This window comes from Neltuma alba, unplaced genomic scaffold (assembly GCF_004799145.2).
Source record: "Neltuma alba isolate B1F8T4 unplaced genomic scaffold, ASM479914v2 tig00010789_pilon, whole genome shotgun sequence".
Taxonomy (NCBI): Eukaryota; Viridiplantae; Streptophyta; class Magnoliopsida; order Fabales; family Fabaceae; genus Neltuma; species Neltuma alba.
Genome location: NW_021635606.1, coordinates 279564 through 301753, shown reverse-complemented (window position 1 = coordinate 301753; position 22190 = coordinate 279564). Strand labels below are relative to the sequence as shown.

General features: G+C 32.3%; 2 protein-coding genes across 3 annotated transcripts; both read right to left on the bottom strand.

Moving 5' to 3' along the window:
* Window positions 1–1550: 1550 nt before the first annotated feature.
* Window positions 1551–3686, bottom strand: LOC114759126 (putative pentatricopeptide repeat-containing protein At5g59200, chloroplastic). Its single transcript, XM_028948222.1, has one exon. The coding sequence runs from the start codon at window positions 3654–3656 to the stop codon at window positions 1758–1760; it is 1899 nt and encodes a 632-aa protein (XP_028804055.1). The 5' UTR covers window positions 3657–3686; the 3' UTR covers window positions 1551–1757.
* An 11444-nt stretch (window positions 3687–15130) lies between these two features.
* Window positions 15131–20870, bottom strand: LOC114759104 (chloride channel protein CLC-c-like). Of its 2 annotated transcripts, XR_003741877.1 has the most exons (8): window positions 20297–20870; window positions 19540–19740; window positions 18809–18986; window positions 18137–18399; window positions 17675–17944; window positions 16297–17425; window positions 15814–16026; window positions 15131–15430 (listed from the first exon to the last, which is right to left on the bottom strand). XR_003741877.1 is itself a non-coding variant. In XM_028948195.1 (7 exons), the coding sequence occupies exons 1-7, from the start codon at window positions 20539–20541 to the stop codon at window positions 15937–15939; spliced, it is 2376 nt and encodes a 791-aa protein (XP_028804028.1). In that variant the 5' UTR covers window positions 20542–20870; the 3' UTR covers window positions 15531–15936. The 2 variants fall into 2 exon arrangements, 1 of the variants encoding a protein (XP_028804028.1); XM_028948195.1 differs by lacking the exon at window positions 15131–15430 and having other exon boundaries at window positions 15531–16026.
* Between the last annotated feature and the right edge of the window lie 1320 nt (window positions 20871–22190).

Genomic DNA, 22190 nt, shown 5'->3' with positions numbered 1-22190 from the left:
TCTAGAAAAATTATATAGATGATGCTCTAAAGTTATATTAAGGATCAATGGTATATATCTTGGCTAAAGCATCATGCTTATAATGTGTTAGAAAACTAAAGAAAGAGTAGAGAAGAAGAGAATAGAATTAGAGAAAATGGAAAATAGGAATTTTTCTCATTCCATTTAAGATATTAAATAAATGGTACATGGCTCTATTTATAGGAACAACTTTACAACTTTAGTAGAATCTACATATTACATAATAATAAGAAATAATTGTGAATCATGAAAAAATATAAGATATTAAACATAATGAGAAATATATAGATATCCACAAAGATATTGTTAAGTTCATAACACGATTAATATATTAGTGTCAACATTTCTTTTTTTTTTTTTAATGAAATAATAATACCAACATTTCTAATGTTCATAGGACAATGAAACGACAAAAATGTTGACTCCTATTATGCTTTCATTAATTTTAACCATTGTTGTTAACTTAGACTAATTTTTAATGTTGCACCAGTTTACTGACATTAAAAATTAGATCATAGCCCATGATTATCAAGTCAAATGATCTGGCGTGCTTTCTTTTTCTAATGAAAAGAAATAAACTTAAAAGTTATTCACAATCCTACACTAAGTTCTTAAGCTTACCTTTAATCCTTCTACCACCCACCATCTCACTTAGAAAAGACGGTGGATGGTCAAAGGTACAAAACCTGATAGTTATATTACGTGCATAGTTTGCTAATCTATCTACATATCTGACAAAAATTAAAATAGGCTGCTCCTAATAGGTTGAAAGATATAGCTCCTAATAGGTTTCTCACAAGATTTTATTCTCTTTTTGAGCTAGTTCTGTGAAACTTGCTGCGTATCACTCCTTTTGTACACAACTACATAGTACTTATTTTGGGAGAAATATACAATGAAGTGAATTACAAACTTAAACGAAAAATTAAAAGAGAGATAAATTAAGAACTAAGTATAATTTTCAAAAGTCACATGATATATCTTGTCATTTATTTGGCCAAAATTGGGCACTTTTATCAAAATACTACACACAGTATTTATCCTGACAGAGATTAGTCTTATACCCAAAATAATTTGAAAATATTTTGAATTATATCAAAAATAAAATTATCAAAATATTGTACTATGGAGACTATTTCCTAAAATGCTATATTAAATCTTGTTCATCAGACGAACAAGTTTGAATTTGCAAGAAAGTCATCTAGTAAGAGAACGACTTTCATATTTGACAATTTTTTTCAACAAAATTGAAAGTTGTTTAGGGCATGATCAAGTTTAGCGGACGCTGCTACTATCACTTATATGTGCCTCTTCTTCTTCTTCTTCTTCTTTTTGGCTTTTTTATTTCATAAAAAATTATAAACAAATAACAAAGATGTGAGTTGATGGAATGGGCATTCGTTTGTAACTTTTGCTGAAATAAAAAAGGAAAAAGCAAAGATATAGAGATGTGGCAGGTGCAGAACGATTTTCAATTTTGTTAAAAAGAAAAAGTTGTCAAACATGAAACTCTTCTCCTATTGAACAACTTTCTCAAAAATTCAAAGTCGTTTATCCGGTGAACGAGTTTCAATATAGTATTTGAGAAATAGTTTCTGCAGTATAGCATCTTGGTGGTAAATTATTTTACTATGTTTAGCATTTTGATAAAAATGCCACCAAAATGATCCTCTATGTTCCAAGGTTGCTTGAATTGTATCCGAATACTGAAGTGTCATTTTTTGTTTCCTTCCTTCTCACCAATAATCCTTACAAGAACAAACCCCTTTTTCAAAATGGTGGAATCTATTGCGATCTCTAACCACAATTTTCCTGCTCGTAATTTTCGCTATGAGCTTGATCATTGAATGGCAATCATTGCAAATCCTTATATTTTTCATGACTCTTAATGTCGTGCCTGGCTCAGTTGAAATTAGTCCATAACATATTGCAAGCTTCTCACTATGCACAGCCAAAGCCCACTCTTTTTGCTTATCATCATCAACATCATGTAAAGCCAATTCTGTTGCAGGTACATAGCCTTCCAACCTTGTCAAATAGTTCAACTCCTCTAACTTTTCATAGATTCTTTTCCTTTGAGGGTGTCTTAGGTCTCCTGAGAAGAATTCATGAATAATACTATTGACTTCAATGGAACTACAACCTGGTTCCTTCAAAACTCCTTCCTTCTCCATTTTCTTTCTCACTTTTGCAGCATGATTCCATCTTCCTGATGAAGCATAGAAATTTGACAGCATTATGTAGGATCCAGACTCAATAAAATTGCACTCACTCAATAGTTTAGCAACACGATCTCCAATCTCGGCATTTCTATGGATTTTACATGCACTTAACAAAGAACAGAGCATTCTACTATCAGGATGCACTCCCATTTTGCCAATGAAATCATAAGCTTCTTCGAGCCTACCTACTCTAGCAAGCAAGTCAACTATGCAACCGTAGTGTTGTAATTGTGGCTCAATCCCATGTTCTGTTTCCATTGATTGAAATATCTCATAACCCAGCTCCACCAAACCTCCATGGCTGCAAGCATTCAAGACTCCAACAAAGGTTATGCTATTTGGTTTAAGACCTCGCTTTATCATCTCCCTAAACAATTCGATTGCCTCTATGCTCTTTCCATGCATAGCTAACCCCACAATCATCGAATTGTAAGTGGTCAGATCTCTCACGTTCAGTTCTCTGAACAATAACTGCGCTGCATCAATATCACCACACCTTGAATACATATTGATTAAGGCACCACCAATGAATTGATTCATCTTGATATTGCACTTGCTCATGTACATGTGTACCCATCGACCTAGCTCCAAAGCACTCAACTGCATACAAGCAGATAAAACACAAACAATGGTGACTTCATTAGGCTTCACATTCTTTGCTAGCATTTCTCTGAATATCTCCAAACCCCTATTGAACTCCCCATTCTTTACCAACCCACCTATCACTGCCGTCCAATAGACCGTGTCACTTGATTCTAGTTTACTAAATAAAGCCATCGCCTCTTGAGTTAGCCCATGATCAAAATAGCAAGTTGTCATAACTGTGCATGCAACAACATCACACTCAGACATTTTATCGAACAACTTCCGAGCATCTTCCAATCTATCACACTTCCCATATAGTTCCATAAGCTTCAATGCTATTGATCGGTTTAAACTCAACCCGGATTTCAGAACCTGACAATGAACTCCTTTGCCATAGCCAAGAGCAAGTAAAAGAGCACAAGCTTTCAAGACTGAAGTGATCGCATACTCATCAGGCAAAATCAACTGGTTGACCATTTGAGTATACAAGTTAAGAGCATCGCTGTGAAATCCAAGGGAAGCCAAACCATCAATAAGAGCAGTGTAGAGGTACACATTGGGGTTTTCAGTGCGGTGAAAGACCTTGGTAGCATAACCAATGGAACTGATTTTACAGTAAAATCGAGTAAGTTCGAATAGGAGGAAAGGATCTTGCTCGATTCCTTTCCTTATGATTTTGGCATGAATTGATCGGGCATGATTCATGTCTTTACTCTTCTGAAGCATTGAGATGAGGTTCGTCCGAAGGATCTGATCATTATTGCCGGGAATTGAATTCCGACAAAATTTTGGGTTTCCCATAACGGGGACCAGATTTGAAAAGCTCATGTTGGTCTCCAAATTCCTGCTTGTTTCGGCCTCCTATTCTCGGATTTGTCTCCAATTTCGGCCCGAAATGTAAGTCATCGATCCGTTGTTGAATCATCTGAAAATTTGAGTTATTGGCTCCAAATAGCACCGTGCCATGCAGACGAAGGGCCAAGTTCGTTTTCACTTGAAACGCAGAGAACAGTCACGCGAGATATATGATTAAGATTAAAAAAATTAATTAAATTAGATATTTATAAACTAAATATTAATTGCTTTTCTAAATTATTTTTTTAAAAAATTTAATTTTTAATCTCTATAATTTTGACTCGTTGTAAATTTAATTCTTGATTTTTAATTATCTCCAACTCAAAACTATGAACAGCTGAAGTTTTAAGAGAACAAAATTATAAATATAAAGTCATTGGAGTCAAAATTCAAAAAATAAGTTACAACTGAGTTGAATCAACTTAAAGTTTAACAATTGAGCTACAATCAAGTTAAAACTAATGAACAAAAAATCAGATTAGACCAGCCAATTCAGACTGGTAAACCGACCTGTGATTTGGTCTGGTTTAGCAACAAAACTGGAGGAAGATTGAACCAGAGTAAACTAGATTAAACCGGTGTAAACTGATCACAACCCGCCAACCCGCTAGTTTAGGTGGCTTAGCTGGGTTGTTTGAAAAAAATAAAAAAAAGAAGAATATGAGACTATTTCACACACACAAACAAAAAACAGTGATTGAAGAAGAAGAAAAACATAAATAAAAGAAAGATGATCGTTTTCTTTCATTTCTCTAGTTCTACAAGTTCACTTTGTAAATAAAAATAAAATTTATTCTCATCCCTCTGGCTCTTTGAGTGCATCTGAATGAAGATAAGGGAGCATGGAGCTGTGAAAACAAAAGAAAGAAGAGGGGAACCTCTAAATGAATGAAGAAGAAAGAAATATTGAAATAGAGAGAAGAATGAGAATAAGAAAGAAAACAATCATAGCACGTGAATACCCAACCCATTCTGTACAAAGTATGAAAAGACTGAATAATGAAAGAAAATAATTAAAAAAAATGTGAAGTGGTGACTTTTCCATTGGAAAAGCAGATCGTGAAAAATGTGAAGACTTAAAATTGAAAGAGGTGAATAAAAAATTAGGTTTCCCATGCGGTTCAAGTTTCCCACGCAAAATCATCTTACAAGAATGGATGGATTTGACTAATAAGTATTCATATCACATTATTTATTATATATAATTTCATAAATATATCTTTTATTTTATGTATATTATCACAATTATTTTTTTAGATAATTATTTATTTTATATGCATAATATTAGGTATTTATTATTATTTGACATTTTCTTCATATCTTTATTTTAATTTTCAGTTAAAATAGCTAATATATAATTTAAAACATAGCATTTGAATTACTACCGGTTTGATTACAGGTTGACCCTAATCTGACCTATCAACTTTTAACCCAGTATCTCGATTGGTTCAATCAACTTTTTGTTCCGTGGTTAAAACAATTTCTTTAATTATTTGCATTAAAATTTATTTTATTGATGAAAACTTTTATTTAATATATGCAATCAACAAAATTATGGGAAAAATTTCAAATAAAAAAGCCTGAAATTATGATATTCCAATTTAGACACTAACACTTCAAAATGACAGAAAAGAAAGTAAACTAAATTGGAATTTTAAAATTCTAAAAAATTACAAAAATGCCCCTCAAAAAAGTTTGGTGCCCCTCATCGGAGCCTTGTTGGCGACTGGCCACCACCGATAGTTGGTTGGTTGCTTGCCGGCACTGGAACTCTAGAACTGGCCACTGATAAGGTAGCTGCCAGTGGAGGCTTTTTTTTGGGTAGGATGTTTAAAAAAAAAAAACAAAGAGAGGAAAGTGAGGTTGGTGGGATTTTGGCAAAAGAATTTGATCCTCCAACCTGGCAACTCCTAAATTTAAGGGTGACCACTAAACCAACATGCTTTGCTAACATAATAATGCTATATATATATATATATATATATATAAGTTAACTCTTTATTTTTGCTCCAACTTGTAACAACAATTCATCTAGGAATAACAAATTTTAAATTGTGAAATGTCAAGTTTGATTAGGGATTAACAATACTTTTTTTTCTTGATACATAACATGTAAATCAATTAAAAATGACAATAATTTCTCTAGTAATAATAAGTCCTAATTGTAAAATGCTGGATTTGGAATTAATAACATGTTTTTTCCTCATACATAATATGTGAAATAACATGTGAATCAATTAAAAATGACAATAACTCATAAGGGAATAACATGTCCTGATTGTGAAATGAAAAATCTATATTAGGGATTAACAATACGTTTTTTTTTAATACAAAATATGAAATAACATGTCAATCAATTAAAAATAGAAACAATTTATTTAGAAATAACATGTCTTAATTGTAAAATGGTGAGTCTGAATTTAGAGTTAACATGTTTTTTTCTGGATACATAACATGTGAATCAATTTATAAATACTTTTTAATCTATATATATAACTCATTATAAATTAAAATACTTTTTCATATACTTCTTTCATTTCCATTGTTTTTGCCTCTCTTTTGCCTTTTTTTTTTGGGGTTATATTGTTTTACGTGCTTATATATCTATGTAGAGATTAAGGGACTCAAGGCCCTTGCATTTTCAGGGTATATACATATCAAAATTATTTATGTAGCCAAATTCCAAAATATATTAATATAGTTTTACTCGAAAAGAATTCACCATAACAATCTATTTGGTTTTTCTATAATATATTAATATACTTTTGCTCAAAAAATATATTAATATACTATTTTTATTTTATGTTCATATTTTAAAAATAGGAATATAACTTTTTTGACAAAAAATAAAAATATATCAAACTTTCAAAATAATAAAATATAATATGATATTAGATTTAATTTGAACAATTTTAATTAAAGTCAATAATAAATTACATATATCTAGTAGAGCAAAAAAACATGTTGTTCACCTCAAATCTAAACTTATCATTTCACGATGAGGATTTATTTTTTTTAAATAAATTGTTGTCATTTTTAATTGATTTACATGTTACGTATAAAAATATGTGTTATTAATCCCAAATTTAGATTTGTCTTTCACAATCAGAACTTGTTATTTTCAGATGAATTGTTGTCACCTAGTTGGAATTAAAGTAAATGAGTTAACTTTTTTTTTGGCATTATAATGTGAATAAAGCATGTTGGTTTTGGGCTCACCCATAGCATTAGGAACCACTAGGTTGGGGATCAAAAAAGTTCCTCCTCCTTTAAAAAAAAATCCTCCTGCAAAGGAAAAGCCCCCACTGGCAGCCCCCTCGCCAGTGGTTGGTGCTGGAGCTCAAACGGTGAATAATTGCTAGTGAGGCTCCAATGAGGGGTTCTAAACTTTAAAAAAAAATAAAATCAAAGGGTATTTTTGTAAATTTTAAATTTTAAATTTATGTTTACTTTTTTTTCCTATCATTTTAAAGTGTTAGGTGCTTAAATTAGAATATCATAATTTCAGATTTTTTATCTAAAATTTTTTCAAAATGATTTGAAAAAAATTATGAATTTGAAAGAAAAAGTTATTTGAAATTTTGCATTTGATATGTATGCAAACCTCTCTAACTTGTGCATTTAGAAGCAATGGAATAACTAGTAAGTAGACCTATGATTCATTTCTAAAATAATTATTAAAGAATATACAAAGAAATATTGAATCATAATTACTTTTCTTTTCTTTTCTTTTTTTTCTGTTATTGATTACAATATTATCTTTAAGGAGTACATACTAAAGGGAAGAAGCACCTAATACCTAAAACTTACATCAGCAAACAAAGATAAAAACCTATACAGTCCGAAACTAGGAAATTAGTGCCTATATCAGTGCCTAAAGGACCTTGGATAATCTTTTGGAAATTCGGGTGGTCAGGAGAGTAGATTATGAGGCTGAAATTAATGGCAGGTTGAATTTGTGGCTGATTGATGATGAATAACAGTACTTGAAGAAACAGGGAGAGAATAGTGAACCACTTTGCAGCTCTTCTTCTTACTTGGACTCAAAATGCCTGAAAATATAACCCTGAAAGGACAAAGTAATAGAAAATAACTTCTTACCATGGGATCACTTCATCCTCTAGTTGGGCAGATAAATTGACCAATCTGCAACATTATTAACAGAATAAGAAGAAGGAGCAGGCATAATTGCATTATGTGAAGTGCGCGGCTCGCTTAAAGATAGCATATGCTTTTGATAATTGACTTCTAATTTAATTCTATTAACCACCATTGAGGGGTGAGACTTCGGCTTCTTATTCCTAAAGAACCACATATAATAGAGAGTCCAACATTATCCTCAAGCGTAGCATTGCATAAAGAGTCCATAAACCAAACTTCAACATCAGTTGCTAGAATTGAGTGTGAGTAAAAGTCCCATGGAGCAGAGAACCAAATTGCCCAAGCCCATAGATAGCGGAAAAATAAGTAAGATCTATTTTCAACCTCTTTTTTATGAGAGAAACAGGAGGTATCACTATCAATCGGAAGATGATGACACTGTAGAATTTCTCTGAAACAACTTTTCTAAATAAATCTATAAATTTAACTTTTTTAAAGTAACTTCAAGAAATAATTTTTTTTATAACCAAACTATGCTAACAACAAATTCAAATCTATCACAATCATATAAACTAACTTACTATATAATAAGGTTATCTATGATAGAAAAGAGCAACGTCCAATCCTACATCCTATCATAGATAAAAGAACTTTTCTTAACTCATTCAAAAACAAACCATGTTAGAAAAGATTAATATCATCCAACATGGTTATAAAACAACATATTATATAGCTCATAAATCGAAATAGCAAGATTAATAAATTCATAATAAACAGATATGCAATTATAGGTCTCTAGCTAACTACCAGCATACATACCACAACAAAACAAATAAAAGGACACAAAAACATAATAATGCCTGAGTCAAGTAAACACAAATTGTCTTGTGATGGCAATATATAGGAAATAATATAACTCATAGATCGAAAAGGTGCTACAAGTCGTTATTATAGCTTTACTCCTCCTATGCCTTTGCTGACGTCTCTCCTCTAAAACTTTTACCTAAAAAATGTTAAACAATAGGAATGAGACAACATCTCAGTAACTAAATCCCTACCTATCACACACATTAGGATGGGCTAGCGAGGTATCCGGTGGGATACACAAAGTTAATAACAGTTAATAGACATTTATTTAATAGTTAGATTCATAATAAGCATATAAGTCAAATATTTTCACCAGTCTCCTGTAGCTAGTAATTTCAGAAGAGATAACATACTTTTCATTTATTCAAAAGATATAAATATCAATGAAGATTTCATGTCATATGCAATCCATAAACCCAAATCCACCCTTATATCCTCCTTATTTTTGTCGATTGGACCACAGGCTAAGTTTTTTCCATTTGACTGGTTGCTCTCACAAGCTCATCACACGAGTGATATGGACTGGCTAAAGACCACAGAGCACTCGATAGACCATGAGTTCTCCCCTCGAAGAACTCGTGGAGTGTCGCAGTCCCTCAAAGAACTAGTAGGACAACAATAGTGGCCAACTATAGAGCTTCATATAGTGGCCAATACCACATGACAAGTATTTAGATCTCAATAACTTCGATCATCTCCTCCACAACCCATAACAAATGCACATGATTCAAAACATTCAAATGGATATATACATATACAAGAAACATAACTCATTAAAACTTTAAATCAAGCATCATATTCTAAAGGTCAATTATTTTCAAACTAACTTTATTTAGTTCTCTTCAACATAGTATCCCACAAGATAGTTTATGCAAATAAAAATTTCATATAAAAGAATTCAATTATAAAAACCACTTACCACCACATGCCAAAACATGCAATAGATAGAAATTCAATTACATAGTCTCTTAGCTAACAATCAAACACAAAAGAAGCTTGTAATCGAACATACAGCAATAGAGTTCATATCTACAAATAGAATTAAAACATTATCTTTATAGTGTTAGAGTAAGTTACTCACAAAAGTTCTAGCTTTTAACTCCCTCTCTGACATATTCACGGTTACTCAGACTTTTAGCTCAAAAGACTTTTTCTAAGATTTGTAGTAAGAATATATATATATATATATATATAATGACTTAGATTCAAATCCTAGGTTCTCTTAACTTACATTTATCATTAGAATCACTAACTTTGTAACCTAGATAGAAAACCCTCAATTTATAACTTATGTTATATCTTTAAAGAATTTAGACAAACAGATTTAATTTGAGTTAATTTATTCTCACCACTAAAGTTTAATTATTGAACCAACTATTAAAGTTAATGTCTTACATGTCACAAGGTTACTCTTAAAATTTTGGATCGATCCAATGATGAACGAATTTAAAAACACTAACTTACTATTCAAGGTTCTATCTACCAAATCTTTAAAAAAAAAATTTGAAAACGTACCTAATAGCTTGTAACTCAAAGATTGGATTGACGATCCAATTGTTAAAATTGACGAGTTGGATGTCCCAAACTGACTAACCAAATTTCAGGTTGATCCAACAATTCATAAACTCAAAACTAGTACTTTTTTAATATTGTCTAAAATATGTACGAAAATTGTTTGCTTAATCATAACTCTACCTACTACCTCCTATATATATATGGGCTCCTAGAGCTCCTTCATTCTAGCATTTAGTTAATGTGAGACTTTTATATCATGTTATACTATTTATTTCTATAATATCATACACACACATTCATACACAAAAGTCATGATTAATTAAATTTGCCTACATTTTAACCTCTATTAACTTGTTGCTAAAAAATATTTATTTATAATTTTAATTAAATTCTAGACATAAAAATTTAGGATGTTACATTCTCTGAGAGGGAGAACATTTAACAAGAAGCATCATAAAAGCAAACTAACACTTGGTAGTAACCTTAGTCTGTTCATTTGTTTCCAAAATAGTGGAAAGTCAACATTGAAGGTAGACATAGAACTAGACGGCAGAAGCGTGTAACCTACAGCAAGAGAATATACCCCCTTGTGTATTTCCTTGCCCAATAATAAGATCAGATCTATTAGAAACAGAGAAAAGGGTTTGAAAAAAAAAATTCCCACTTCAAAATCATATAATGAATTAACTAAACTCTTGTTTCAACAACCTCTCTAATACAATAGTAAATCACTCACTGACGTAATAGTCAGTGAGCAAGGGGATTGCAGTGGCCACACAAAGCGGCTGAAGGGATTAATTTGCTGACCACTTCCCATCAACTAAAACATGTGATTTAGTACATCTCTGACATAATTACTTTTCTCAAGTTAAGAAATCATACATCAATAGTTTAAATCTATAAAACATTTAGAATAAGTATATGCGAGATTACTTATACAATACTATAGCAATGCAAAAGGGATGAATATCATCGTTAACAAACGTGTAAAACATATATTTCCAAGTGCCCAACCCAAGGAAGAATGAATCAGAAAATTTTTTTAAAAATTATTCATAACTCATAAAATCAGAGCACAAATGTTTTTATTAAGTTGCATTTCTAAAATTTTAATGATGCATGGAGAGATGTGGCTCTTAAGAAGAGAGAAAAGTAAATGTGCTTACATGCCTTATCTGTGCATCAAACTATAAAGGAGGTAGAATAAATAAATAAATATTATTTTATCTAAAATATCCTTATTAATTATGTGCCTTATAATGGTAACCTTTTCACATGTACAATTACCATGATTACTACTCTAAAAAAAGTAAATAAATATGAAAGATAAAATGAATTGTGATTTTATATTTAAGACCAAATTAAATTTTTAACTAATTCTTATAGGTGACATTAATAATGTATAAAAGCACTTTGAAGATATAAAAATTGATAAAACAATTGCTTCAACTCCATTTAGGATAGTCCCTGAGACCTTTTTTTCCCCATCAATTATATTAATTTTCTCATTCATATTTACGGGAGAAAAATTTAAAGGGTGAATTATTACTATATACAAGACAAATTACAAAATTTGAGCAGCATTTAATATTTTTCCTAATATATCCTTATCAGATGTATAAAATGACTTGACCACATGGAGTATAATACCGTTTCTCCATGCGGAATTTAAATTTCTAAAGCATTTAAGATTGGGGGAAAAAACCAAGTACACAAGGGCAAACTTGAAAAGATAAAAGCATAAACGCAAGAATTAATTAAATTAGTTTTTTTGACGTGCGAATTATTCTTTTAGTTCTATTTATAAGTCACTTTTAACATGTTTAATACAGATTAAGAAAATTTGTAAACTGTATTAATTCTCATTTAAAATTTAATAACTTTTCAATTTTATCCTTATTTAATATACATTATATATCATGTAAATAAAGTCAATACAATAATAAATAAAAAGTAAAATTATACATTTATATAAAAAATTTATCTCAGTACCTTCTAAATAGGACTAAAAAATATCTTTTCTTTTTCTTTTTGTCTTATAAATCGGAAGAGAGGGGTAGATAACTTTGTCCCACAAAAAGGAGGAAGCATCAAAGTGAGAAGCGGCCAGGTTTAATGATTTGGTGGGATCCACAAATGTTGTGGTTGCTGAACTGCTTCCTTTTCCTTGTGGATTTATACCAAAGTGAGACTTTTTTGGGGATAAAAACAAAATGATATTAAGTAAAATGAGAATTTACAAGGTTGAAGTTACATGATAGAAAAAGAAACAGGGCAAGTATAAAGGCCAATACAACTATACAATGATAAAAATCATAAGGTGAAGCAATCCTAATTATAGTAGCTGAAAATTGAAAATATTTGCAAGGGTTAGAGAACATATGAAAGTGAAGTTGAATGAAACTGAACAAAATTTACCATATATGAGGTGAATGGAGGGGAAACAATGGGATTATCAAATTTTAATTAAAAAAATATAAGATAAAAAATGACTAAAAATAATTAAAAGCTTTTAACTCAACTTTTGTAATTTTTAAATTGAATTTGTTATAAAAAAAAATTTTTTCTCCTCGCCTCTATTTTCTTTATACCAGATGAACCCTCAGCCTCAGGGAATGAATACAAAAATTAAAGGTCTGCTTGCTCTCCTCACATGCTCCACTACCTCATACCACTAGGATATTATTGACCAAATTTTGCAGATAGGAGACATATCTCTGTATTACAAAATCTTCTTTTAAAAGAAAGTATCAAATTAAAGTTGATTAATTTAAAAAGATTATGGAAACTAAATATATTAGAGAGAATTTCAATAAACCCCATGAGTAGCTAATTAATATCAGACAACCTCTAAAATATTTTAAAATTTCAGTCAACCCTCTTAGACCAAAATGAAATTAAAATTTAAGAGTAGAAATACAATTAGAGTTGCACATAGACAGGACTAGAAAGGACAGGACCTGTACCTGATGCCTAATCCGAAAGATGAATGGACTACATTTTGTAGTAGCCGAAAAATTAGAAGGTGAAGCAATCCTAATAATAGTAGCTGAAAATTGAAAATATTTGCAATAGGAAGAGAACATATGAAGGTGAAGTTGAATGAAACCGAACAAAATTTACCATATATTTGGCATGAGGTGAATGGAGGGAAGAGAAATGGATGAAAAAAATTTAATAAGTTTGATTTAAAATATTAAAAAAGTGGGTTTTTAAAATTTTAATTAAAAATATAAAATAAAAGAATAACTAAAAATAATAAAAGTTTTTAACTCAACTTTTGTAACTTTTAAATCAAATTCATTAAAAAATTTTCTCCCCGCCCCTCTATTTTCTTTATGCCAGATGAACCCTCAGCCTCAGGGAATGAATGCAAAAATTAAAGGTCTTGTTGCCCTCCTCACGTGCTCCACTACTTCATACCATTAGGATATTACTGACCAAATTTTGCCGATAGGAGACATATCTCTGTATTACAAATTCTTCTTTTTTTAAAAAAAAAGTATCAAATTAAAGTTGATTAATTTGAAAAGATTGTGAAAATTAAATAAATTAGAGAGAATTTCAATAAACCCCTTATAACTAATTAATATCAATCAACCCTTAAAACATTCTAAAATTTCAGTCAACTCCATTAGACTAAAATAAAATTTAAATTTAAAGATAAAAATACAAATATACAATAATACCCCTTTTTAATTTTTTTAAAAATAAATATTAATTATCGTCGGAGGATTTTCTTAAAAAGAAAAATAAGTGGCTAGGGGGTTTAAATCCATAATCTCTTGGCACACCAAAAAAAAAAAAATCATCCAGCTAACCAATCCACTTGGTCATATAATGTAGAGAAAAACATGTATAGCAAAATAAATGTCCAAGTGTAAATAAACAAATGAAATTCAACGATTTACAAGTGAAATTCAGTCATTTACGGCAAAAATTTGGTAATTTACATGAAACATAAGAAAATTCTCAACCCCAAATGTAAGTGTTTAGAATTCAACAATTCACAACTCAAATTCAACAGTTCACAAGAGAATTCATAGTGTTTTTTAATGTTTATGTTTCTTGTAAATCACTGAATTTGGGTTGTAAATCGCTTCTTTTATTTGTTTTGTAATGTTTATGTTTCTCATAAATCGTTGAATTTGAGTTATAAATCACTAAATTTTTGTTGTAAATTGCCAAATATCACTTATTTATTCACACTTAAACACTTATATTTGGGGTTGTGAATTTCCTTATGTTTCTTGCGAATCGCCGGATTCAGATTATAAATCGCCAAATTTTTGTTATAAATCTCCTAATTTTACTTGCTTGTTCGTACCTGAATACTTGCATTTGAGATTATGAATTTTTTTATGTTTCTTGTAAATTGTCAATTTTTTGTTATAAATTGTTGAATTTTACTTGTTCATTTACACTTAGATACTTATATTTGTTTTGTTATACATATTCTTCTTTGCATCATAGACTTAGTAGATTGGTTGGCTTGGTGATCTTTTTTTTTTTTATGTGTCAAAGGGTCATGGGCTCAAACCCCCTATGGTCACCTTATTTTGAAAAAAAAATCTCCGGCCACTAGCACCGAAAGTTGGAGCTCCAGCAACAATTAATATTTTTCTTTTAAAAAAAAAGAAGGGTAGTATTGTATATTTACCCTTAAATTTTAATTTCATTTTGGTTCAAAAGGGTTGACTGAAATTTTAAAATGTTTTGAAGATTGGCTAATAGTAATGAGCTGCCAAGAAAGTTTATTAAAATTCTCCCAATAAATTATTCAATTATAATATGTTAGATGATATTTCCAACATACTTATACGTATCATTAGATTATATATCAATTTATAAATTAATTTTAGAAAAAACAATAAATATGAATATTTTAAAATAATTTATTTAGTTTCGTTAACTCCTCAAGTTAGTTAACGGAAAAAAAAAAATGGTACGTTCAGAAATTAGAATTTAAATGTAGGTGCTTGAATTTGAGAAGGCTGAAATTACTGATTTGCTGGCACATTTATCGAGCCAGATGCGACAATATGTTTGATATTTTTTCTCTTGATCACATTTCAACAATGAGTCATCATATTTTGTCTGTTAACTAATACTGGGCGGCAAATAAATTACTTGATTATGAAGAAAGTCTTGCCATCAATTCCATAGCTTCCACTCCAAGCATTGTCAACTTCTTCTTGGAGTTTCCTTTAAAGTTAGGATTTTCTGTAAAGTCTGGGCCAGGGATTGATTCTGCAAAATTTGCTCTTTCAAAGCAGTCATAAGATCATGTTTGAACGTATCAATGCTGTACATAAACCTCTGACAACTACATGAACGGTTAAAAATTACAGTAACTTTTCAAGGTAAAATAATAAATGAATGAATTACAATAACTATTGCTCATGACCAATTTTTTGAACAAATAGAAATAATAATTACCCACCTATAAATTTATGTATACTGAATAATGGAATGGATAAGCTGATTTAGTTTTTCCCATAACTAGGCCCTGACTCTGCACGCCTCTTATTATGAAGAACTATGAGGAAATGAAGTCAAATAAATTGAACATGAATTACAAAAACCAAAGAGGAAATGAACTAGGCTCATTCATTCATGCATGCATTATGCTGCAAATGCTACTCACATCTATAGAATTGCATCCTCAATCTGATAATCTTCAAGTTTCAAAGGGATTGATTACATGGCGCTTTGTAATGATTTTGAAGGGAACTGAAGATTGTAATCTACAAAAATCTTATTGCTTCGCCTACTTGTGAGGGTCCAAGTGAGGGTATAGTCCCAAAATATGCTCAGGCATGAAGTCATGCCTCGTCAAGATCCCAACTATTGGAGGTCTCTGCAAAAAGTTCAGATACAAAGATCACTCCAAGCCATTATAGATGTTAAAGCTAACATAACATACAAAATTACTATTTTCATCCTGACCGAGTATTTTAACAACCTAACATATGAGTTATTCGTTTCAGAGATTGTAATAGAATTTTTCACAGGTCATCAATTATCAACTTAGCTTCAGTTAGAGTGCCTCTATGACCAGTGATCAAGTGATTAAGGTTTTAAACCATTTGAAACCTTTAGTAGAGTCAAATGCATACAAAAGACTTACTGCAGGTGTCTTCGGCACCACCAACAAGTGTCTGAGGCCGAGCTCCCGGAAAAGAACTGCAGCTTTTGCTAGAGACATTGATTCCACCACTGTATACGGTGACGTGTTAGTAATTGGATGGAGATCAACATACATTTCCATCTCCTCCTTTGAAATGTCCAAATCCTCAAGCTTGGGGCCCTTGCCCAACCCTGGCTTTGCAAAATCCCGTGCTTTGAAGTTTCTCATAATAGTAGACCCAGTCATCATCTTCTGCTTTGTGAACTTCTTCCTTTTAAGAAGCACAAGCAGATGTGACCGTAAAACCAACCCAAACAACTCAGGAGCAGCCGAACAAGGAGGTTCATCGATTACAGGAAAGCCATGGTGCCTAGTAATCCTTAAGGCATGGATGATATTTCCCACTTTTTCAACCCCAGAAAAAGTGATCAGAGGGCCAGAGACAACATCACTTGCAACTAAATGCCTCATGTATGGTTCAGCATGTGCTTCCATATAAGGCAGCCCCTTCATTTTCACCATCTGATCATATACACCTTTGTTGAAGCTATCAGCCACAGTCTTTGAAACAAGAAGAACCAGCATCACCAGTGGTAGCATTAGGAGGTCATTGGTGAGTTCAAGGAGTATGACACAAATAGAAACAGTCATTCTCATGGTACCGCCTAGGAAGGATGCAGCTCCAAGGAGAGCGAACAATCCAACATCAAGTACAGTGAATGGACTTAAAAGACAGCCAGCAAGCCGCCCATATGAGGCCCCGGCAAGTATGACAGGAATAAATAGTCCAGAGGGAACAGCAATTCCATAAGTGATGATTCCAAGGAAGTATATGGCAACAAAGAAGATTAGAAGTGTAGAGAGATTAAACTCCTTGTCTGAGCCTGCTATAAAGAGGTTGCGGATGGCATCATCATTAGTAGTGAAAAAGAGAGAAGCAAGATCATTGTAATGATTAGGGGGACATTGGAAATTCTTGTAATGGCCAGAGCGACCTACGGTGGGACACTGGTCCCCCAAGTTAGGAGGGCAAGGGATGCAGTTTGATAGCCATGGAAGGCCAAATGAACAACAAGAGGTCAAAAGGGAGATTGTGACAACAAGCACAATTTTAAATATAGGGCCTCTCCTGCAATCCATAACAATATCAATCAGCAACCCAATAAAAGAATAAATAAACACAGATTACACAGTTATACAGACATAAAATATGAACTGTTGATATTGTCAAATAATAAAAGTCTAATATATACAAATAATATTCTACTTTATGGCCCCATTCTATGGCTGCATATTTAATATGAAGGAAACTTAGAGCAAGATATAGGCTGTATGATTCATGACACTCTAAGCGTAGAAAGGGGCTTTGATTGCATACTCGTTCATGATGCTATAAGTGCGAAGGACCTTGTCCACAAGGTAATTGTAAAGGCTTCCCAAAATCCCTCCAATGACACCCAGAAATACAACTGCCAGGAGGTCAGGGGTGCTGTATGCGGGCTTTGCTTCATTAACATCAAACATTATCAACCCGCCTTCCCCAAAAAGACCACAGTTTCCACCCCGACACAAGTCCATGAAACTTCTCAGTACTACTGCTACTACTGCTGTTGTGAAGAAAGTCCGCCACAGAAGAGCACTCCTCCACCTTAAAAAGAATGCAAGTTCAATCAAATAAATAAACTCAGTCACAAAGAAAATGAATCAAGAAGTGTACATTTCCGCATGGTTTTTATGAACAACTTCCAATATAAGTTATCCTAGTGTCAATCATTTTGCATGAGAAAACCTATAAAGCAAATTATATGCCTAGATTCTTAATGATGACAAGGGAGAGAACCATGAAGCTGCTTCTTCGAGTGCAAAAAGGACACCACCAACTGGAGCACGGAAGGCAGCAGCAACCCCAGCAGCCGCACCACATGTGATCAAATCCCTTCGATCTCGATCATTTTTAAAGAATCTGAGCCATTTCCATGTCAGCCGATACTTTTGAGAACCACCTTGTCCAAGTAAATTGGCTATGCAAGCACCAGTATGTACCATAGGTCCTTCCTTACCAACAACAAACCCCGCAGCAACACCAAAAATTGAACCAAAGATCTGCGGAGTTCAAACCATGTTTATGTCAATATAATCCAGTCAATTTTTCAGTAACCACTGCATATGAATGAAATACGCCAGCCATAAATCTCAATATTACCGAATGCTAGAAAAATTTTATTGTTGTGGTTTCTGGTTTTTAAAATGAACAAGGCATATGGAATTGACATGACAAATTTGAAGAGAAGGAATTACATTTTCCCTTGAAAATACTCTAAAATCAATCATAAACCTTAACTTAAGAGCTTAAACTCTAGTATTAAAATGGTCCTTGATGCATTGATTGGGAAAGAAAAGAAAGTTAGATCTAGCATCTTGATAGAAAGTAATTGAGGTGTGAAATTGTCTTTAACAGAACACGAATGATGAGGTTCACATACATGCACTTTGATATTGATAGTTTACCAACCTTGACAAAGAGGGTACTTGGAGCCAATATAGAATGGGCATCTATACCGTTGAGGTAGGCCTTCACCTCAGGTATGCCAGACCCAGCTGCTGCAGGGGCAATGTAGGCACAGAGGATGGCCGCGGCAATGGCCAAAATCATGTTACAACCGGCCAATGCCACAAAGGCCTGATAATACCTGCACTGGAGTAAAGATAATATTGTAGTTACCCCAAGGCTCCTTATAGCTCACTTCATTGCACGTAAAAAGCCAAGAGTGCATATATACACACTTTTAGGTCTTGTAGGGCATTAGAACAAAGCTCAAAATGTCAATACAGACACAGAAGAACAAAGATTAGGACCTAATATAAATTTTTTGTGCTCTCTTCACTTTCATTTTTCATTTCAATTCATAATCATACACGGTTATACTAAAGTTTGCAGGACTGTTACGCTTAATATGTATGCACTCACACAACAGACCTAGGAAGCAAAGAACCTACAAAATTTAGCCTCTTTTTCATCAGCTTCAAACCAAACAGAAATGGTGAACTTAAAATATGAAGCTGGGCTAGATTGAGGATCCCGGAAAGACAATTATAGGGTTCAACCTTACAAAACTAAATCAATATCAATGAGACACTCTATTTTCTCAAGGAGAAATGACAATTACACTTGAAACTGAGGAAAAGGGAAAAATAAGAAACAATAAACAAAGATTGCATTTGATTGATAAGAATTAGGCATACTTTTCTTTGAGCATGAGACTGTTAGTGAGTAGAAGCTTGAAACCAGCAATGTTCTCGACAGCAAGGTTATTAAAAAAGCCAACAAGCCCTGTGCTCAAACCAATTAGAAGTGCAAGAGTCCATTTAAGAACAATATATTGGCATATTTCGACCTTCGTTCTAGACCTCCAATCTTGTTTAAATAAATCATTCTCAATGATCCTGCAAGAAAAGAACAAAAGTGAGGCAGAAGTTATGCGATGATCCGTGGAACATAATTCAAAACAAAATCAATCAGGGTGGTGCCATTTTAGCTTAAATAATTAAGAAAACAACTCTGAGGAAGAAAAATGCTTTCTGATACACAAAAAGATAAATGATCTCAGACTGAAGAACCTCAAAAGAAAAAGGGGGGAAAAAAGAAGAAGAAGAAGCTCAGATTGACCACCTTTTGACTCATTTCCTACAGAGCAATAAAAAAATTCACATCCATAACAGATGATTTGAACAATGATGAGATCAAACTAAACACTCGACGGAAAACCCAAATGAAAGATTTGCTTTTCCATGAAAATTCGGAACAAGGGGAGGAAAGGAAGCTCAACTTGACCACTTTTTGACTCATCTTTTTATTGAAAAATCAAAAACCCAACTCCACCATGACAGATGATTGGAAGGACAATGAAATCAAAGTGATCAGCTGACAGAGAACCCAAATGAAATTTTACATGGAAATTCAGAGCAAGAGGAGGAAAGGAAAAATAAAAAGGAAGAATACTCGTAATCAAGACTTTCAATAGGGCAAACATTGGCTCCAACAATGGCGAGCTGCGACGTGTTGTTCATCCTATTGTTCTTGAGAAGCAAAGGCTCTCGGAGATAGGATTCTTTGATGACGACGTCGTCTGATGAAGGTTCTGAAGTATTGTCTTCCCTGTCTTGTTTGCCATAATCATTCGCCATGATCATCGCCACCCCACCACCCTCTATCTCCAGGTCCCTCTCTACTCCATTCCCATCCATTTTGAAACTTTCAGGGCTTCTTCTTAGTTCTTCGTTTCCTTCAAATTAACGCCTCTTTGACCTCCAGAACTCTCCAAAACCAAAACAATCATCAACTTCACACTTTATTCCCTCCTCCTTTTTCTGCCTCTCGGTCTCTCTCTCTCTCTCTCTCTCAATCTCAATCTCTCCTTTCTCGCTGCCTCTCTCTCTCTCTCTCTCTCTCTCTCTCTCTCTCTAGTGAACTTTGAAGAATCTTCTTCTCTTCCTACGCCATTGTTTACCAATTTGTCAAGCTGCTCTCTCTATCTGTCACTCTTGGAAATAATTCAATTTTTTCCCTCTTCCTCTTTCTCTTTTTTTTTTTTTTTGGCCTTTGTTCCCGGTTAGGGAGAAGCTGGTAATGAGGATTTGATGGAAATAAATCAGCCAACTCCGAAAAAACGGCTTTAGGAGAAACAGAAGGAATGTGTGAAAATTAATAAATAAACAAATAAATATACAGATTCTTTCAAATTTTGGCAAAAAGTTATATAGATATTTTTTTGGTAATAATATAGATGCTTTTTGAAATATCCTTTAAGAACTAAATTAAACGAATCTTCATATTAAGTTTTAGTAAAATTTACATCATTTTTAAAATTTTCCTGAATTTTTTTATATTTCGTTTCATTAATTAATTAGATGGACGTATTTCTTTCATTAGTAGGACATATTTCTGTTTAAAAAAACAAAAACGTCATTCATGTAATTAAATTAAAAAAATGTTGTTTAATTCAATTTAATTTAATTGAGAAATATTTTTATAAATTAAAAAATATGCATGAATTTAACTTTAAAGATTTATAAAAAAAATTTAATCTTATTATCCATGGATCATGTTATCAAAGTTTTACATTACTTGTGAATTTAAGAACCGTTCTATTATTTTGGAGATTAAAAAAAAAATGGCATGACTAGATTCTAGAATATTCTCTATAATTTAATATAATCAATTTATTTAATATTTAACGAAATTATTTTATTAAAAAATTTAAAGTAAAACTGTTATTATTCGCCTGAAATGCGAAATGTCACGTTTGGGCGGATGCAGTTGACAATTTCACATGATAGGGGTGATTTCCGGCGCAGGTTGAGAACAGACCACAGCCAGGCTGTCAGAGAGAGAAGGACTGATATGATGACGTGGCTTAACGTTCCGATGCTTCTTTACGTTTTATAAGATAAAATATTTTTATATATTTATGGGTAATAGTGAATCTTAACACCTAGCACTTGATTTTTTAAAAAAAAATACTCCTCCGGTCCTAATTATAAGACCCAATTGACTTATTTGAGGAGATTAAGGAAGTAAGTTAAGTTGGTTATTTATAATAAATAAGTGTTGTCATTCCTGAAATATCCCTGCTAATTAAGTATATTGGCTAAAACTATCATTATTAGAAGGATTATCTTGGAAAAAAATGCATAAATATAAGAGACAAAATGGATTGGGTCTTATAATTAGGACCAAATAAAAAGTCAAATTGGGTCTTATAATAAGGACCGGAGGAGTACATCCAACACTCTAATTTTTATTTTAATATATCTAATATCTTAAAAATTACGGTGCTTTACGTAACTTAAAAAATAACATTAAGATATTAGTTGGCCTAGGAAAATAAAGTTAG